The sequence below is a fragment of the Diadema antillarum genome, unplaced genomic scaffold, assembly GCF_040938485.1.
Source record: "Diadema antillarum isolate AM-2024a unplaced genomic scaffold, OU_Dant_1.0 seq00000546_RagTag, whole genome shotgun sequence".
NCBI lineage: Eukaryota > Metazoa > Echinodermata > Echinoidea > Diadematoida > Diadematidae > Diadema > Diadema antillarum.
The window spans coordinates 299,280-318,628 of NW_027271492.1; the positions used below are offsets into that span (position 1 = coordinate 299,280).

A 19,349-nucleotide genomic window follows, 5' to 3' on the forward strand; every position below is an offset into this window, starting at 1 on the left:
GTGTGTGAATCCTCTATAAATTCGTTTGTTTGTTTGCTTGTTTGTTCTTTATATCTTATAATGTATCAAACTGGACCATCCTGAAAAACAGCGGTGTCAAGATGGCTATTGGCTGAGTGAGGCTGTTATTCGCTGAGTGAGGCTACCCAATTTATCATGTGTAAAGCATGATGAATTATTATTTTACTTGCGACTATTTTTTTTTAATTGATGGCGATTTAATACCAACCAACCCAAGAGAAATATATACCTACATTCGTTAAACATTCAAACACTCAGAAACAAACACAGTACTATATTTATGTACAAGATACATATGAATATAAATAACATACAGATAAATACATAGTATATTAATAATATACATATTATACATGCATTAACATATCACTATGTATTATTCGTACATGTATATAAATTATGTATATATTTGTGTGTGTGTGTGTGTGTGTGTGTGTGTGTGTGTGTGTGTGTTACCCTAAATCACAAGACCAACAAAAAGTCACCAGACATTGTGTTTTAGTTAAGAGCAGACTCTAAGCTAAATACTGGAAAAAAAAAATTACACACTCTGGAAAAGTGTGAACTGAGAAAATAGGCTCTGAAGTACAGGGCCTATCTTAATAAGCGCCTGATCATTACCAAGCCGTGCTAGCTGTGCCATGAAAGGGACAAAACACAGGATGTAAACCACCGGAGCAACAACAATGAAGAGATTATCAAATTAAGCTGAAATTAAGCATGCTCTATCAGTGGCGGACACACAGGGGGCGCACGCTCCCTTTATTTTTCTTTAAAAACAAAAGAAATAAAAAGAAATATATATAACTGAAACCCGGAAGTGGCACCAGGAATATTAGTTGCGACTCCCCTTCACAGAATTCCTGGATCTGCCCTGCTCTATGAACACATTCTGTCCATAATCAATGCCAACTTTCAAAGCAGTAGCATTATTTTTTTTCAAAAGTTTTTAGACTTGAAAGCGAAGAGTATTTAAAGGATTTCAAGAAATGACAGGTGGCTTGAATTAAGACAAAGTTGATCGTTCTATTCTCCCTCAAAAAGGGTTGTAAAAAAAAACACTGCTCAAAGCACACTTTCCTATTCATGTTATGACCCCAAACTTAAGAATAACGTAGTAGAAGGCTAGCTCTTTCAGAAAATATGAAAAACTCAAGATTGACTCGGTTGACCCATTTCACCTTTTTTGAGTCCTCATGTAAAATCAAGGGGTGCAACTTTTGTTCGTTTTCTAAACACGGTCATATATATATATGTATATATATATATGACCGTGCATCACAAAACAAACAAAAAGTCGCACGCACTGATTTTGTGTGACAACTGAAAAGTTGAAATAGCTCAACCTAGCAAATCTTGACTTTTCATATTTTCTGAAAGAGCAATGTTAGTTTTCTTCTGCATCATATCAAAATTTGGGATCATAAAACGAAAAGGATATTGGGTTATTAGTAGTTTTTCTGGAACACTTTTTAATGGAATAGTGTGATTAGGTGTTTCTCTTTTCATTTCTTAAAAGCCCTGTTCATGATCATCACTTTAAAGTCCAATAACTTTAGAAGGGATGAAATTACTGATTTGAAAGTTGATATTGATCATCAACAGAATGTGTTAAAAAAGCATGCACAATTTCAGCTCTATTTCTTAATCCCTTCAGTCTTGTCACTCTTGTGGTTATCATCCTGTTGTTTGTTCCATTTATCGCACAGCTAGCGCGGCTTGGTATTAAAAGATTACACGCTTGAATTGACCTATTCTGCAGAGTCTCTTTCTTTCCAATATTGAGATAGGTTAGAAGAGTCCATTTGAAGTGAGTTATATATCATTTTAAAGTTTAGAGTCTGCTCTTTCAGAATCTGACCTTAACTAAGATTCCATGTCTGGCGACTTTTTGTTCATTGTGTGGTGCAGGGTCATATATATATATATATATATATATATATATATATGAAGAGTTTGTTTGCAAAAACCGATAAGTCCATATTTGCCAAATGGAGATATATGCGATTAAAGGTCAAGAAAATAAAGAGAATAATAAGAAAATTGTTGCTTCTTTTGACCATAACTTCAAAAATACACCTTTATATGTAGTGACCAATATATCATTTAAAAGGTATTATTTTGTACTTTATGACAGAGATCGTGCTTCAAAATCTTCAAAAGTGGACTTATCGGTTTTTGCAAACAAACCCTTCATATATATATATATATATATATATATATATATATATATATATATTTATATATATATATACATTTGTGTGTACGTACGATAGTTCATCATAAATAATATTTAACTATTCTACTACTCTTTGCCTGTATCTGACATTGCAAATCATCGTGAAAATGATTACCAGTACACGAAGTAGTTTTTTACTAAAGTCAGCATTTAATAGTAGGCACAAGAAATGAGTTGCATCTTATAATACCATTTACATTCTATAGGAAAGTGGAGAAATGTTCTATCTAAGCATGAAAAAACCATAGCAAGTTAATGTAGTGGCCTCTATTATTGTCAGCACAAACGTAATAATATTGACATACATAATGGGATAGGTGTTTCAGAAAGAGTGAAATCCTTTCATGAGTTGGTCAAATTTGTACGTTGGTTATACAGTATGACGTTCCTTGATCCAATCCAGTCTGCCAGAGAGTTTGAAGTGCAACGGCTGCAGTAGTAGTAATTTGAATCTTAACTTTTTCAAGTCGTATTTCAAAGGAAATGTTAAAATCATGTAATGTGTGCTTCAAGATAGCAGTTCGGAACGAATCCATCGCGTTTTTCTAATATTCTTGCTGTAAAAAGAAAAGAGAGAAAGAAAAGAAATATTAGTATTTCATTTTCAAAAACATTCAAATACCTTTTCCCTTAAAAATTCTTATCATCAATTGAAGACTTTGTTCGGAAAAACCGATAAGTCCATATTTGCCAAATGGAAATATTTGCGATTGAAGGTCAAGAAAAATAAAGAGAATAATAAGACAATTTTTGCTTCTTTTGACCATAACTTTAAAAAATGTACCTTTATATGTAGTGACCAATAGTCATTCAAAATGTATTATTTTGTACTTTATGACAGAGACCGTACTTCAAAATCTTCAAAAATGGACTTATCGGTTTTTGCGAACAAACTCTTCAATTCGTTCTCCCGGTTTAGCATTAAAAAAGTTTAATATTTCGGATTGAGTAATTGGTTGATAGAATTTTTTTTCCATTTTTAGTAGCATTGACTGAATAGAAAAGTTGTTTAAAACGTTTTGGTTTTTTTTTTTACAGATTTCTCCCCTTGTCTTGATCCATGGACACTGAAAAACATGCTGAAATTAACGCAGAAAATAATGATAGGGACAACTACCTGCTGCTTGTTAATTTTCTTATGCTTGATTAAAAGGTGATCTTTCCAGCCAAATTGATTATATTCACACAGAGCGTTCAGGTTCCTTGACCGCGTACAGAGCATAATTATTCTTAGGGAAAATTGATTTAATCTCCTAAATTGTACAGCACCTCCTTGCATGGTTATAAAAAGTCCAGATATTAAAGCCATTGTCCAAGCTTGCAGATAAAACCTCCAACGATCCACCCGCTACCCACAGGAGAAGGGTCACACTGCAAATCGTGCCACATGTAGTTCATAGCCGCGTCATATTCCACGCAGTGTTGCGCGTTATTATAGTTGTTTGGTTGATCCGTGTCCCAGGAGGTGTAATTGACCTCCGAACCGTCACTCCATTCAAAAGAACCCTCGGACTTCAAATCATTCAGTCCAATCCAGACCAGTTGTCGACCGGTGAACTGTTGATTCCAGGTAAACAAAAAAAAGTAAAGACATTAAAATGATAGGAATATCGCATGTTACATATTGTTTTTGTGAGTCTTCGAGTGGGCATCTCCATTTTTTTCTTCCCGCAAAATACATGTGTGCGTATTTTTCTTTTGAGCTGATTATAGACGGGAACATGCTATTATTTCATTTTTCCCGTTGTGTGTTTATTCAAATATATGTTCACCTTTCATAATATTATTACGTTGTATATTCTGTAATTTGTAAAGAAAGAATAATAGAGTCGCATTGAAACTAATTATACCCGTCCCTGCAATTAAGATATATTAGGCAGAAATGTCTTTATTTCAGCCTATGGGTCTAGATAATCAAAACAAATGATTCCAAAATAAATGAAACAGAATTTAATCTGGGTGAATCAAGCTAACATGATATATTGGTGAAAAGCATTTATGAGGTGTCGTCCACATATTATCACAGAGTTCATTTTGATCTCATTTCTGCATTCAAAGTTTGAAGCCCCCTTTTCTTTGTTTAATTTTGTTTCCCACAAAAGTATTTAAAAGCGAAATGGGATCAAAAGTTTCTCGTTGCAGCTATATGTACCCGTTTGTTTCGTATGGAGTCGAAGAGAGTGATAAGAAAATTCATCTCCTCCTGGGAGTGAATGGACACGAGGTGACCTAGCTGACCGGTGGTGGCGCCCTCCTCCCAGCATGGCTTCGTAAATGACTGGCATTGTCTTTCGGCCTCCTGCCACGTTACACTTTCCGCTGAAAAATACCTATGAGAGAAATCAAACATAGCTTCATGTCACCAGTTGTACAATGCAAGCATGGAAAATGATTAACATCATAGCCGAATGAATGGTTAAATCTGAATTCCACTGCGTTCCCTAACGATTGGAGAAAGGTTCGCTAGTTAAATTCGATAAGTTAGCACTTTCTCGAATGGGGAAAAAAATGGTAGAAACACAAATGCATATTGGAATATGAATACAAAAGTAATTCATGGAACAAACTGCAGCGGCTTCCATATGCCACGTGACACTTGCTGTTTTTGTTTTTGTATTTCTGGATTTTATTGATCAGAACAAAAACATTGTCCTTTTTTCATAAATCATAATTTTATGACATATACATTTTTGACATCACAAAACAAACATTTTAATAGCATTCAATGATAGTAAAATTACCAGGCGTCTGATCCTTTTTTAACTATACTCTCTAACACACGTTAACACCAATAACTCTAGAATCGCCTACTGAGAAAACGAAGGAAAAAAGAAAAAAAAAGAAAAAATAGCCTTCAATGGAAACACTGAATATTGACAAAGACAAGTCAAAAGAAACCAAAGGCACAAGAATACACACTACAATCTGTTGCTGTTGAAAGTACCTTTCAACACCATAAAAGCGCTTCAGCATGTTAGCAGGTAGGTACAGAAAGTTTCGTACTCATTTCTTGTGTTCTGAAAGCAGTGATATAAAATGTGCGTCGAGCGCAAGTTTAGGACGTTCTCAGTTGGTTCAGAATTCCATTCGATCATAGGGATTTTTGCTCTGAGGACTTTTAATAAGAAACAAAATATTCCACCCCCATATTCAGTACATATAGATAAAGCTGACGCGATTGATTTGACCCTAGCATCCAGGGCTGTTGCTGCTTTTGTGTCTTATCTTTTGTTTATTTGTTTGGTTTCTTTGTTTTTTCTTATCGAGCCCTGAAGAGCTTATCATCTTGTATCCCAGCACTATAACTTTCCTTTCAATTTTACTGTCTTTCCAATATGATATTAGGGTGCGTTTCGCTCAAACTAAAAATGTAGACAAAACATGTAAATTTGAGTGACAAACGTTAATTTTGAATATCAATTATAGATTTCACGAATCAAAACTCTCAATAATTTTGCAACAGGAATAAACAGCTGTATCGATTACCAAAATATGGCTTGAATGAAATACTATATTGTAGAAAACTTCAGTGTACCCTACAGTATACTGACAGTAGACCGATTTTCATAAAAATCATGAAAGTACATAGCACACAGAAAAAACATAATTTTAGATATTCGACGGCTTAACAAAAGCATAAAACTGACACGATGAACTTGGAACAAATATCCATTCTCCGAAATTCCGCCATTTCCAGGCGGACAAGTTCATCGTGTCACTACCAGTAACCAGGGATAGTCTGGTGGTAGTGCCGCTACCCGGAAAGCAGTAGATGACAGGTTCGAGTTCCACTGGTTCCCCTTTTCCGACATGTTTATTATTTCATAGATCAGCATTTGCGATCTTCAAATTTCATTTGTAGAGGGAGACAGTTAAATTGACGAAACTCATGCAAAAAAATAAATAAATAAATGAACAAAAACAAAAACATTCTCTTTGTTCGGGACATCTGTATTAAAACAGCTTAAAGGGATCGTACAGTTTCGGTTCAGACCTAATTTTAGGTTTCTAACATTTTTAGATGAAATAATGAGAAACCTCTTTTGAAATGTGAAAGAGCATGTAATTCTATGAGGAATTCAACGTTTATTTGATGACAATTGGTTTTGAAATGAGATATCCAAAAAAAAGAGCGATTCTAATAAAGTGTGGGACCCTCACTTTATTACGACCGCATTGTTTTACTTTGTTTGTTTGTTTGTTTGTTTGTTTTTTGATGTTTCAGTCATTCCAAACCGGAATTTCATCAAATGAACTTTGCATTCCTCTTAAAATGGTATGCTCTGTACTATATCATAAGTGTTTTCTTGGTATCTCGCAAAAAGTTAAAATCCCAATTCTCATCCAATACTGTACCATCCCTTTAAACGCATCAGGTGAATGACCCTGTTGGTACAAAATGTATTACCCCCCTCTAAAAATAACTCGTGAGGTACGATTTTTCAACAGAGTGGTTGAACGCGTTTAGTCTAGCACAGTTCGGTACGGTTCGCAGGGGCGTCACCAGCTTTTTTTCAAGGGGGGTGCGTTTTGACACTAAATGTTTACGAGATTTTTTTGGACAGACATTTGGAATATAGGAAGCTCTCAATCCCTAGACTTTTACTGTTTTTTGAGGGAAACCAAGCGGGGAAAGGGCAACGGCGCGCCGGTAGCTAGGATTTCATCGGGGGGGGGGGGGGAGGGTGTGGAAGTGCCGGAGAGGGTTGCATCCCTTATAAATGGATTATGGAATGACGGTGTGAAACGACAAATTACTGGCAGCGATATCAGGGGAATGGCATAACGACTACATACGAGCGAGCGGAGCGAGCGAGCTTGGAAATTTTGACATTTTACAGTCCCAAAAACTGCCATTTGTAGCCATATTTTTTTTTGCTTTGTAAATTAAGGGGGGGGGCGCACAGAGCGCCATTGCTGGCAATTACTGGCAGCAATATCAGGTGAATGGCATGATAATTAAATGCGAGCGAGCAAAGAGAGCGAGCTTGGAAATTTTGACATTTTACAGTCCCAAAACTGCCATTTTGGAGCCATATTTTTTCGCTTTGGAAATAAAGGAGGGGTGGGGCGCAACGGGCGCAACTGCCGGTAATTACTGGCAGCAACATCAGGAGAATTGCATAACGACTACATACGAGCGAGCGAGCGAGCGAGCTTGAAAATTTTGACATTTTACAGTCCAAAAACTGCCGTTTGTAGCCATAATTTTTTGCTTTGTAAATTAAGGAGGGTCGCACCGAGCGCAACTGCTGGCAATTACTGGCAGTAATATCAGGTGAATGGCATAATGATTAAATGCGAGCGAGCAAAGAGAGCGAGCTTGGAAATTTTGACATTTTACAGTCCCCAAACTGCCATTTGGAGCCATATTTTTTCGCTTTGGAAATAAAGGAGGGGTGGGGGCGCAACGGGCGCAACTGCCGGTAATTACTGGCAGCAACATCAGGAGAATTGTATAACAACTAAATGCGAGCGAGCGAGCGAGCGAGCGAGCGAGCGAGCGAGCGAGCGAGCTTAAAAATTTTGACATTTTACAGTCCCAAAACTGCCGTTTGTAGCCGTATTTTTTTTGCTTTGGAAATTAAGGGGCGCACCAGGTGCAACTGCTGGCAATTACTGGCAGCGACATCAGGTGAATTGCATAACGATTAAATGCGAGCGAGCGAAGAGAGCGAGCTTGAAAATTTTACATTTTACAGTCCAAAAACTGCCGTTCTTAGCCATATTTTTTCGCTTTGGAAATTAAGGGGGGGGGGGGCGCACCGGGCGCAACTGCAGGCAATTACTGGTATCTAGCAACATCAGAAGAATGGCATAAAGATTAAATGCGAGCGAACGGAGCGAGCGAGCTTGAAAATTTTGACATTTGAAGACCTGAATATAAGAACGACCCAAGTCCAATTTTTGGCCAAATTCAGTTTGACATGGGAAATTGTAGCTTATGCATGGACTCATCTTGTGTATAGATAAATCCCAATTACCCCCGGAAGTGCCTGAAATGAATGAGTTAAATCTTATATCGATGTAAGAATGAAGGACTTGGGTCATTCTTACATTCATATAATAGCGCCCTCTCTCATCCTTCTCTCATCTCTATAGCAGAATATCATGTATATGAATCAAAGAACGACCCAAGTCCATATGAATCAAAGAACGACCCAAGTCCACCACACAAAATGGCCTCTCCACAATTAATGTAAATGTTAATTGTCATAAAAATATATATGTTCTAATTTGTATATACAATGTTGCCTTTCCATCACAGTTAAATAGAATATTATTGGACAAATAAAAAAGATATGAAGTTTTTTTTTAGTTTACTCGAAATGGTCCTCCATGGCCTTGGGTCGTTCTTATATTCATATACTCATTTTACAGTCCCCAAATTGCCGTTTGTAGCTATAATTTTTCGCTTTGGAAATTAAGGGGGGGGGGGCGCACCAGGCGCAACTGCCGGCAATTACTGGCAGCAACTTCAGGAGAATGGCATTACGACTAAATGCGAGCGAGAGGAGCGAGCGAGCTTGAAAATGTTGACATTTTACTGTCCAAAAACTGCCGTTTGAAGCTATATTATTTTTTTTTTTTCGCTTTGGAAATTAAAGGGGGGGGGGGCGGACGCCCGGTGCGCCTGGTGCGCCCCTCCCCCTGGATCCGCCACTGGTAGTCAAGGGTGTGGGTTCATGTTCATGACTGGGGGAGGTATGACCAGCGAGGTGGCGTCGAAGTGACCAAGCGGGGAAAGGATGTCCAATCTGCACTTTAGAGCATCCCCTAAACTAATTGTGCGTGTTTGTTTGTGTGTGTGTATTATATGTACATGGAAAAGTTAGGAATTAGCCCAGGTCAAGTCTTTTTATTGGCAATGCAAGACATTTTTACATAGACTAGTATGTAAAGCAACACTGCAAAAGCAATGATCTAGCTTTGATATAACGAAGCGTAAGGTCCAAAGGTGCTGTACATTCTACATCACATTGCGCAACATTGTAGCGACTCTTCGTTCAGATGTACTGAGTACACTGCGCACATCCTGCTTATATGCAGAATGCCAACCAGGAATCACGCTGAATCACAATCTTTTGTCGGGTCCGGGCTTTTTGAACAATGTTTTACACTATATACCTATCTAATTATGGTTAAAAGAAATCATAGAAAAATATCTTATTTCTTGATCACCCTTTCATTCAAAAGCAGTTTACTAACACTTGAATTACTATTTCGGTAAGTCTTTTTTTTTTTTACCAGCGGATTATGAGGGGGCGCACCCCCCCCCCCCCCCCCGTAGTTACGCCACTGCTTTTGGGTGAAATAATTGGACAGATTTCTTGAATTCTACCGAAAAAGCAAGACAATCTTTTCATCGCGGGAATTATGATCATGTGGGGTGGGGCAAATGGTGCGCTTGCCTTCCAATATTTTTATGGGGGCAACATTTTTGTTTTATTTCAAAAGCAAGAAAATGTCTCATTTCGGGAGTTATTAATTATGGGGGGGGGGGGGACAAAATTGAAATATGCTTGCCCCTCCAATATTTTATGGGGGTAACTTTTTGTTTTTCGGTCCAAAAAAAAAGAAAGATAAGAAAATCTTCTCGTCTCTGGAATTATGGAAGGGGGGGGGGGGGTGGGCAAAATAATATGCTTGCCTCTCCATTTTTTTTTTTCATCTTTTTTTAATGAGGCTAAGGCTCGCTCTTGGGCTGGCAATATGGATTGGTCAGAAGTAATGTACATAGACCCTATTATATTTTGGATCAAAAATTTGTCTTCCAATGATTGGTTAAAAGAGCTTCACGTGATTATAGGTATTTTGAACTATTTTAGAGTGTTGGTGTGTTTGACACTCCATGAAGTACTATTTGCAAAATGACGTCACTTTTATGACGACATTTTGCAAATAGTATACTATTTGCAAAATGATGTCACAATCACCCTTCTTTACAATCAAGTGTTAGTGTACCCGTCAGCGTCCGGTCCCGAATTCTAATGTTCAGGTTTGCAGCGGCCATACGAGCGCTTGGATACATGCGACGGGCAACTCTGGCGGTGCCACGGCTACTACGTTTTTCAATTTCCGATCTCTCGCACTGTTGCGTATTGCAGGCGCTGCGCTGCCGCCGCGGTGCGGCTAAGCCTAGGGCCTATATAAAATGATTTTCACTTTTTATTCAGATTTTTGATCCAAAATATAAAACAAATATACTTCGCCTAGTTTCGAGTTTCTTGTGAAAACTATGGGCCTCGGTGACTCCAAACTAGTACTATTCACTTCGGGGCTGCGCCCCTCAGTGAATAGTACTAGTTTGGAGTCACCTCTGCCCATAGTTTTAACAAGAAACTCTCAAGGCCAAGTATATTTGTATACTATGTACTTGTAAGTAGCACACGTACATGCAAACGTGTATAAGTGCTCGGTATCGTAGGGATGTACAGTACGGTCGATAAATAGTAAACACTGTAGAATACTAATAGATATGTATAAAATCAGTGCTGCCAGAACCAGGGGTGCGAATTGATTTGTGTGTGTGTGTGTGTGTGTGTGTGTGTGTGTGTCCCTGGTGCAAAATATGAAAAAAATAGAAAAAGAGTAATTATTTAGCGTCCGGCGTTGAGGTCGCTCGCAGACTGATTTTTTTTTTTTTTTTTTTTTTTAAGGATCTGAAGGGGGGTGCGTTCGCACCCAACGCACCCCCCCCCCCCCCCTGGTGACGCCCATGGGTTCGCAATGGTTATATAGGTTCTCTTTGGTTCGCATTTGAACTCTCTTATGAGCCTGTCACACCTTTCCGGGCAATCCACGCAGGCTTGTTGCGTGTATTGATTCCAGCACGCAGGGTAATTTTCTGCGGGCTGACAAGGATTTGGGCGAATTTCGCGCGCGTTGTACCTATGGACGGATGCTACTTATGTTCTACTCACGTTCTAGTTACGGGCTAGTTTCGTGGGAGTTATACCTGTGAGGTGATATCGCTACGGCCCTTCTACTGGTGTTCTGCGTGGACATCTACAGACAATCCCTGCGACTCGGCAGGAACAAGTTCGAGCATACTCAATGGCCCATCACACCTTTCCGGGCAATCCTTGCTTGTGACTTGCGGGGAACAATTTTTGCTTCTCGGAGGTGTCCGCAGTTGGCTTGCAAAGTGACAGTAACCAGATATTCTTTCTTTCATTCTCTTTGCGGATGATTCAAATTTATTTTTTTCGCATAATAATCCTCTTACCCTTGTAAATACATTAAATTCTGAATCAGAGAAAGTTGCTCAATGGATAAAACTAACAGATTATCTCTCAATCTTCAAAAAACAAAATATATGCTTTTTAGCAACTCCATAGAGGCACTGCCTGTTGATATTATCTTTGATGGCACACCACTGGAAAAATGTTTCTTATGTCAAAATTTTGGGAATAACAGTTGATAAGTTATCATGGAAATTTCATCTTGATAGTATGTAAGATTATTTCACGAAATATTGGTATAATTAATAAGATTACATTTTGTCTTCCATTGTCGTTCCTGCTTACATCATATTCATCCCTTAATTGCCTTATTTAAATTACGGTATTCTTGTATGGGGAAATACATATCAAACACTCTTGGATAAATTACTTCTGCTACAAAAGAAGTCACTGCATATTATGTCACACTGCATTTTTGTCTTATACTGATCCGTTATTTTTTGAAAATAAGATGTTTAGAATTAAAGATTTGTATTTGTTTGATTTAGGACAATTCATTTATAACTGTAAATAAGAATAATCTTCCAGATATATTTGAAACAATGTTTTGAAAAAAAAAATCAATTCGTTCACAATTATCCAACAAGGCGATCCAATGAATTCCATTTGCCATTTTTTTAGGACTTTGCTGGCTCAGCACACCTTCATCTACTAGGGGCCAAAGTATTGGAACTCACTTCCCAACGACATATATAGTAACAACACAAACTTTAAATTCTTTTGAGAACAAATTAGAATTATTTCTATTGAAATCTTATGATATACAACCGAATTAGGTTCGGTTTTATTGTCTCAATCATGTCATCTTTTTTTATAGCCGTTTTTCTGCCGTTCTTCTGCATTCATACCGGTATATACACCCGGTTACAGCTCGTTATTCCGAAGGTTCGTCATTCCGAAGGCTCTTTAGTCCGAAGATTCGTTATTCTGAAGGTTCCATTGTTCTGAATTTTCGGATTAACGAATCTTCGGAATAACGAGCCTTCGGAATAATGCCACAAATGTTCGGATTAACGAACCTTTTTTTTTTCATTTTCGGATTAACGAACCTCCCGGTATAGGGAATTTGTGCGTTTCGGATTAACGACCCTTCGGAATAACGACACTTCGGAATAGCGAACCTTCGGAATAACGAACAGCACCCTATACACCCAATCCTTCGCAATATTAATCCAGGGAGCGTTTTATCATTGCACTTACATCATGAAGACCAGTGTGCTTGTGTTCGACGGCGCGTGTTGTACCATAGTCTTATTTTCCCTCTTTCTTTCTTTTCCCCCTTTTTTTCGTTCTTTTTTTTTCCTTCCTAAGTTAATATAATGTCAGTTGACATTGGTTTCTTTGATTCTGTTGTATGTATTTTCCGAGGGTCCCATACCCTACAAGCGTTGCTTTTTAGTGGGACCCTCCATTTCCATTCTAGTCTTTGTATTAAGTATTATGTATTTGTATATACGTTAGAAAAGAATTCCTGTTGTTACTCGTGATCACATGTACATTTTCTTTGAAATTGTCACAAATATGTTCTGTTAATGTATTGTATATTATTTTTCTTTGTTTATTCAATGGAAATGGAAATAAAGTTGAACTTGAACTTGAACTTAACTAGCACGTAGCCGTCTGTATTTGCGCATGCAAGTCAGATTTACCGGCAGCCAAGTTTTGAGCATGCTCAAAACTTTTTTCCGGGTGACTCGCAGGGATTCCCAGCAGAGGACCACGCAGAACACCAGTAGGAGGCCCGTAGCTGCCGCAAGTCATAGGCAGTTAACCGGCGTGCATGTTGAGGGTCAGTTACTGCCGTTCTGCTGGTTAGTTGAGAGTCGGCTGCGGCCAGAGGAGTTTCTTCACGGAGTTGTCAGCCCCAACGCGCCTGACACGCAGGTCACACAGAATATCCGCAATTAGAGCTTAAGTAGCACGTGTCCAGCAAGTATGGCACATGTTAAACTCGCCCATATCCTTGACCGCCCGCAAAAATTGTTCTGCGTGCTGGAAAATCCCCACACTCAACAAGCCCATATAGCTTGCCCGTAAAGGTGTGACAGGGCCTGAAATTGACTGCTGGCAAATATGACTTGCGTGCGCATCTCCGGGCAACAACGGGCGAGATACGTGCTAGCTATGTACTGTCATGTGCAGGTCAACTGCGGGGATCTTCGGGTAATATTATGTATGAATTCATTGTGGTTGTGTGGTTGTGTGGTTGTGCGGAAGGATGTCGTGTTAATTTGTCTTATTTTATGACTTTTGGACTGTGCTGGAGGATTTCACATCTACAGAAAGGATTCTGCATGTTTTAATAAGCTGTAAGTTGAACACCTGGAGATCAAAAACTTTATATTCTTGAGTGATATCCGATAGTTTTGTGTGCTGTTCTCAAACTGTTGTGGCAAAGAATATCATATAGTCCCACAGGATCTTTTTGGAGTGGGGTGGATTTCTTCTCGCTTACCTGTGTACAGCACTTAGACCTTTATACTACAGTGCACACGTATGGGTCGGTGACCAGCATCTATCCCTCACCGGACACCTGACTCATTTGATATTCTGCAATCCTGTGTTCTCACCTTTGGTCTGAACAATGACCCGTCAAACAGCAGCATTGGTGAAGGAAATTCTTGAGGACAATACATTTCTAACAGCATTCAAAAATGCTGTTGCAGAGGCCATTGAAGTCAAAGTGAATGAACTCCTCCATCGCATGGAACAACAGGAGGGCAAAGTCTTTGACCTGCAGTGCAAACTTGACAAGTGTGAAAAAGACCTTGATCAACTGAAGAAGGAGAGAGAAGGTGCAATGAATGAGATCAGCAAGCTCAAAACAAAAATGAATGACCAGGAGCAATACTTCCGAAGGAATTGTGTTCGTTTCTTTGGAGTTCCAGAGGTAGACAAAGAGAACACCAACGAGACAATATGCCACATTGCCAAGCAGATGCTTGGTGTGGATCTCCCGTCCAGCGCCATTGATCGCAGTCATCGGGTGCGACGAAGGAATCCTCATCAGGAAGGAATGCGCGGCAAGCCACGACCCATCATCGTCAAGCTGACTTCATACCAGCACCGCCAGGCCCTGTTGATGAACAGAAAGAAACTGAAGGAGAAAAAAACCGGGATCTCGATCCATGAAGACTTGACAGATGCAAATAGAACATTGTTGTGGGATGCCTTCTCCAGGATAGGCAAGCCAAACAGCAAAATCGCCAATGCATGGAGTGTGGATGGCAGAATCTGTGTGTCGATCAACACATCAAGTGGCGGTACTTTGAAGAAGATGGTACACTTTAGAAGAGACTTGGATAGTTTGTGAAATCTTGCCAAAATGTGAAACAGTATATTTATAATGTATGACATATAAAAAGGCCGCATTTGGCTCTTTGGCAATAGATCTCCAGGTGTAATGTATAATTCAATTTGATTTAGTTTGATAAGTATTTTTTTTTCTTCAGGAAAGCTTTTGCATACTCCAATACCCTTTTTTCCTTCATACTCCAATACCCTTTTTCTTCATAAGTCTACATCTTATTGCATTTTTTTTCAGTTGATATTTGATATGCATGTATATGCAGTTTTATTTAATGTATTTTTGTGAAAGTAATTATAACCCTGTGTATGTGTATGTTTCCTTTGTCCAAATTGTGTACTACATGTCGTAGGCAAACTGTATCAAATACCTCCAACTCAGATTGTGACGCGTGTATATTGAATGGTCATGAAGACGAAAGCATTTCCAGTGAATATGTGACTCTTGATAATGTGAATTATATTCTTCCAAATGATTTTAACGACTTGATGAATAACATTTGTGCAGAAAACAACAATGTTTTGTCAATTGTACATTTCAATTGCAGAAGTGTGAAGAAAAACTTCGATAACCTTTGCAGCATTATTGCCAGTTTTCATGTATAGCATTGTCAGAAACCTGGTTAACAGATGTTGATTCTATACATATACCAAATTATACGTTTTTTGGAAGTGGGAGAAATAATAAACGTGGGGGTGGGGTTGGATGTTTGATAAGACAAGCTTTACGGAGTAAACGGCGCAAAGATTTAGAAGTTTTTGATTCATGCATAGAAACAATATTCATAGAAGTATCTTTTAAAGCAGGTAATATCATTTTTGTTATTGTTTACAGGCCACCTGGGGAAAGTGTATATGACTTTTTATCTGCATTGGAAAAACCGCTAAGTGCAATAAGTTGTGAAAATAAACAGTGTTTTATTGTAGGTGATTTTAACATAGATCTTTTGGCCACCACTCAGCATGTCCATAGTTTTATTGATCTTTTAACATCTTTTTCTTGTATTCCACTGATTCTAAACCCGACAAGGATAACTCAAGAGACGGCTACTCTCATTGACAATATATTCACTAACAATGTTGAAAATATTTTAAAAAGTGGTATTCTTGTAAATGATGTTAGTGATCATTTAAGTGTATTTGCAATTGTCAATCATCAAAAAGATAAATGTTCCCAATTTAATTTATGTAAACGTTTTGTAGATGATAATAGTATTAATAGATTCAATAGTTTATTACAATCTGTAGAATGGAACGATATAAATGAAAGTAATGATGTTGACGGAAGATTTGATATTTTTATGACTAAAGTGTCTACTGTTTATGATGAATGTTTCCCTCAGAAAGAAGTATTGTATAAAAAACAGATGTAAATCCATGGTTTACAAAAGAATTGCAAAGAATGTGCAGAAAAAAACATATTTTGTATCGTAAATACATGAAGAACCCCACAGATTATAGGAAATCGGTTTATACCGAATACAGAAACATAGTTTCCCGTTGTATTCGTCAACAAAAGAAATATTATTATAAAAGCCGCTTTGATAAAGTACGTAAGGATGTGAAAGGGACATGGCGTATAATAAATGATATTTTGAATAAAACAAGGGACAAAGTGCAATATATACATCTTCAACACAATGATAAGGACATATCTGATCCTCAAGAAATTGTTAATTTGTTTGATAATTACTTCAGGTTTATTGGATCCGATATAGTAGATAAGATACCGAATACATCCAGTAAATTCAATGATTACTTGTGTTTTAGAAAGTCTTCTGCTTCTTTTTTCATGAAACCTATAAAGCCAAAAGAATTATTTGATGTTGTTTTAACATTTCAAAATAACAAGAGTCCAGACTGTGATGAAATTGATTCTTATGTGTTAAAGCAATCTATTCAAAATCTTGCCAAACCACTGTGCAGTATCCTTAATCTATCTCTTGAACAAGGTGTATTTCCCACATCATTTAAAGTTGCTAAAGTTATACCAATTTATAAGAAAGGTGATACTTCTAGTATATCAAATTACAGACCAATCTCTATTCTATCTGTTTTTTCCAAGCTATTCGAAAAACTCGTACATAAACGTCTTCATTCTTATTTGTGTCATGCTAAGATTTTGTATCCCAAACAATTTGGATTTAGACCTGGGTACTCAACGTATATGGCTCTCCTTGACTTTTGTGATGGAATTGCACAGGCATTTGAGAAAAAGGAGTTTGTTATTGGTGTCTTTTTAGATCTTTCTAAAGCATTCGATTGTATAAGCCATGATATTCTTTTACACAAATTAAGTTTTTTATGGTGTTAGAGGTATCGCTTTAGAATGGTTTAAAAGTTATCTACAAAATCGTAAGCAGTATGTATATGTAAATGGTTATTCTTCTCCAACTCAGAACATTAATGTTGGTGTGCCACAAGGCTCTGTTTTAGGTCCGTTACTTTTTATATTGTACATAAATGATCTGCAGTATTCAAGTAGCATTTTACACTCAATTTTATATGCAGATGATAGCAATCTATTTATCTCTGGCAATGATATCACTAGTACCTGTGCAATATTGAATAACGAATTAGCCAAAGTTCAAGATTGGTTTTTAGCAAACAAATTAAAGCTGAATATTGACAAGACATCATGTATGATATTTAAAACAAGAAACAAAGTGGTAAAAGTTAATAATATTGATATTTGTATTGCAGGTATCAGCCTTCCCACTGTACATACAGTAAAATTTCTAGGAGTTATACTAGACGATCATCTGACATGGAAATATCATGTTGAGGATGTACGTTTTAAAGTATCTAGGGCAATTGGAGCAATAAATAGAATAAGTGCAATAGTTCCTCCTGCCGTACTCTCAAGTTTATATCATACCATGATCTTGCCTCATTTCATGTATTGCAATATCATCTGGGGGAACTGTGCAAAATCTCTTTTAAACCGTATTTATATTTTACAAAAACGTGCAATAAGAATTATTACCCATTCACAGCCCCAAACCCGCACAGGTCCCTTGTTCAAAAAGCTAAAATTGCTTTCTGTGTATGAAATTAATAAATTTGTTACCTGCACATTTGTATATTCCTATATTAACAATATCTTGCCACATTTTTAGACAACTGCTTCATTGAAAACAATACTCGTATTGTATATAGTACTCGTCAAAGTAATAAGTTATATATTCCATTTTATAAATACAATGCTTCTAGACGTACTATAAGGTATGCTGGCCCACTTTTGTGGAATAACTTACCAGACAACATTAAAAGTACCATTAGTCTTTCGTCATTTAAAAGAAAGTATAAACAATTTCTTTTGATTTAGTAATCTCGTTTGACACACGCATGAATGACTTAGATAATATATTGCTTGCCTAATCACTTGTTTATTGTAATGTTTTTGTAATCTGTATAGTCCCATGTATTCTGTAAAGTTTTGTTCTGTGATAGTAATTAATAATCGTACCATTTTTAATTGTCAGGGATCAGCCTTTGAAAGGCCTTTATGGCCTATTGTTGATTCCTCCACGTGTTATACATTTATTGCATTGCATCTTGCATGATGTAAGTTGCGCTCACGTAATGCTTGTATGTCTTTTTATCTACCCTGTGGAAATAAAATAAATAAATGAAAAAAATATATATACACATTCTTTTTTTTTTTTTTTGGGGGGGGGGGGGTGTCTGGATATCGCCATCCTCTGCCCCCTCGCAAAGAAAAAATGGGGAGAAAACACATAGAATAGGCCTACAACATACACAGCAAACACTCGAAGAGACAAGTATAACGAATGCAGAGTTGTAGAAACTGTTCAAGCATAATAGCATAATATGCTGCTTAACCATTAAATACAAAGAATGTACTCTTTTTTACTAGTACTTAATGAGAGCCCACAGCTATCATAAAACTCAATATGGCAATAATGGATTGAGCCTCGTACCTGTAGCACATGCCTTGGAAACCAGTCCACAGCGGAGGGCAGCCGCACGCCCTTGCACAGGAACCCGGGAGCTTCGGCAAGATCAAACCGACAGTGACGGCAAAGCAAAGCAGAAACTCTTGCCGAGACATGACTGCTGTCAAACGAACTTGGGAATCGGTGAAATTCTCAAACGTTAATTTTGTCTTTATATTAAATTGTGTGCTTCTTTTCCTCCTCCTACGGCAAAATGACTTCGCAGGACTGTTGGTAACAGAAGAATGTGGCGCGAAATGCGATGCTGTTTAGGTGCTGCAGCTCACGCGGCTCTACCGATCGACTGAGCCGCGGCTTATTGTCCTTGTATAGTATTGTCCTAAAGCAATGATTGGCTGAAACAGGGCCTTCCGGACAAAAAAAAAAGAAGAAAAAACTGTGTCAGAACACGTTACTAGATACTGCCAAGTGGATGACAAACTTAACCCTGATCCCCCCCCCCCCCCCGGCCCTAGACACGTGATTAGCAAACGTTCTTTTGGGTTGTCCCGTTATGAACAATTATTTGGTAGTTGCTTGTCGGGGTGCTTTTGTGCCTATACGGTTGTGATATGGATA

The 19,349-nt window shown here is 37.7% G+C and overlaps 1 protein-coding gene across 1 annotated transcript; it reads right to left on the reverse strand.

Annotated features, from left to right (window-relative positions):
- Positions 1-2,446: 2,446 nt before the first annotated feature.
- Positions 2,447-18,909, reverse strand: LOC139734716 (echinoidin-like). The gene is made up of 3 exons (XM_071645509.1): positions 18,756-18,909; positions 4,413-4,590; positions 2,447-3,817 (listed from the first exon to the last, which is right to left on the reverse strand). Exons 1-3 carry the CDS (start codon positions 18,884-18,886, stop codon positions 3,560-3,562), a joined length of 567 nt encoding a protein of 188 aa, XP_071501610.1. The 5' UTR covers positions 18,887-18,909; the 3' UTR covers positions 2,447-3,559.
- Between the last annotated feature and the right edge of the window lie 440 nt (positions 18,910-19,349).

Excerpts from the sequence above, each read along its gene's own strand:
- LOC139734716 (XM_071645509.1), bottom strand. The coding sequence starts at position 18,886 with ATGTCTCGGCAAGAGTTTCTGCTTTGCTTTGCCGTCACTGTCGGTTTG. Across the intron at positions 4,591-18,755 it reads TTCCAAGGCATGTGCTACAG|GTATTTTTCAGCGGAAAGTG; the intron begins GTACGAGGCTCA and ends TTTCTCTCATAG. Across the intron at positions 3,818-4,412 it reads ACTCCATACGAAACAAACGG|TTCACCGGTCGACAACTGGT; the intron begins GTACATATAGCT and ends TGGAATCAACAG.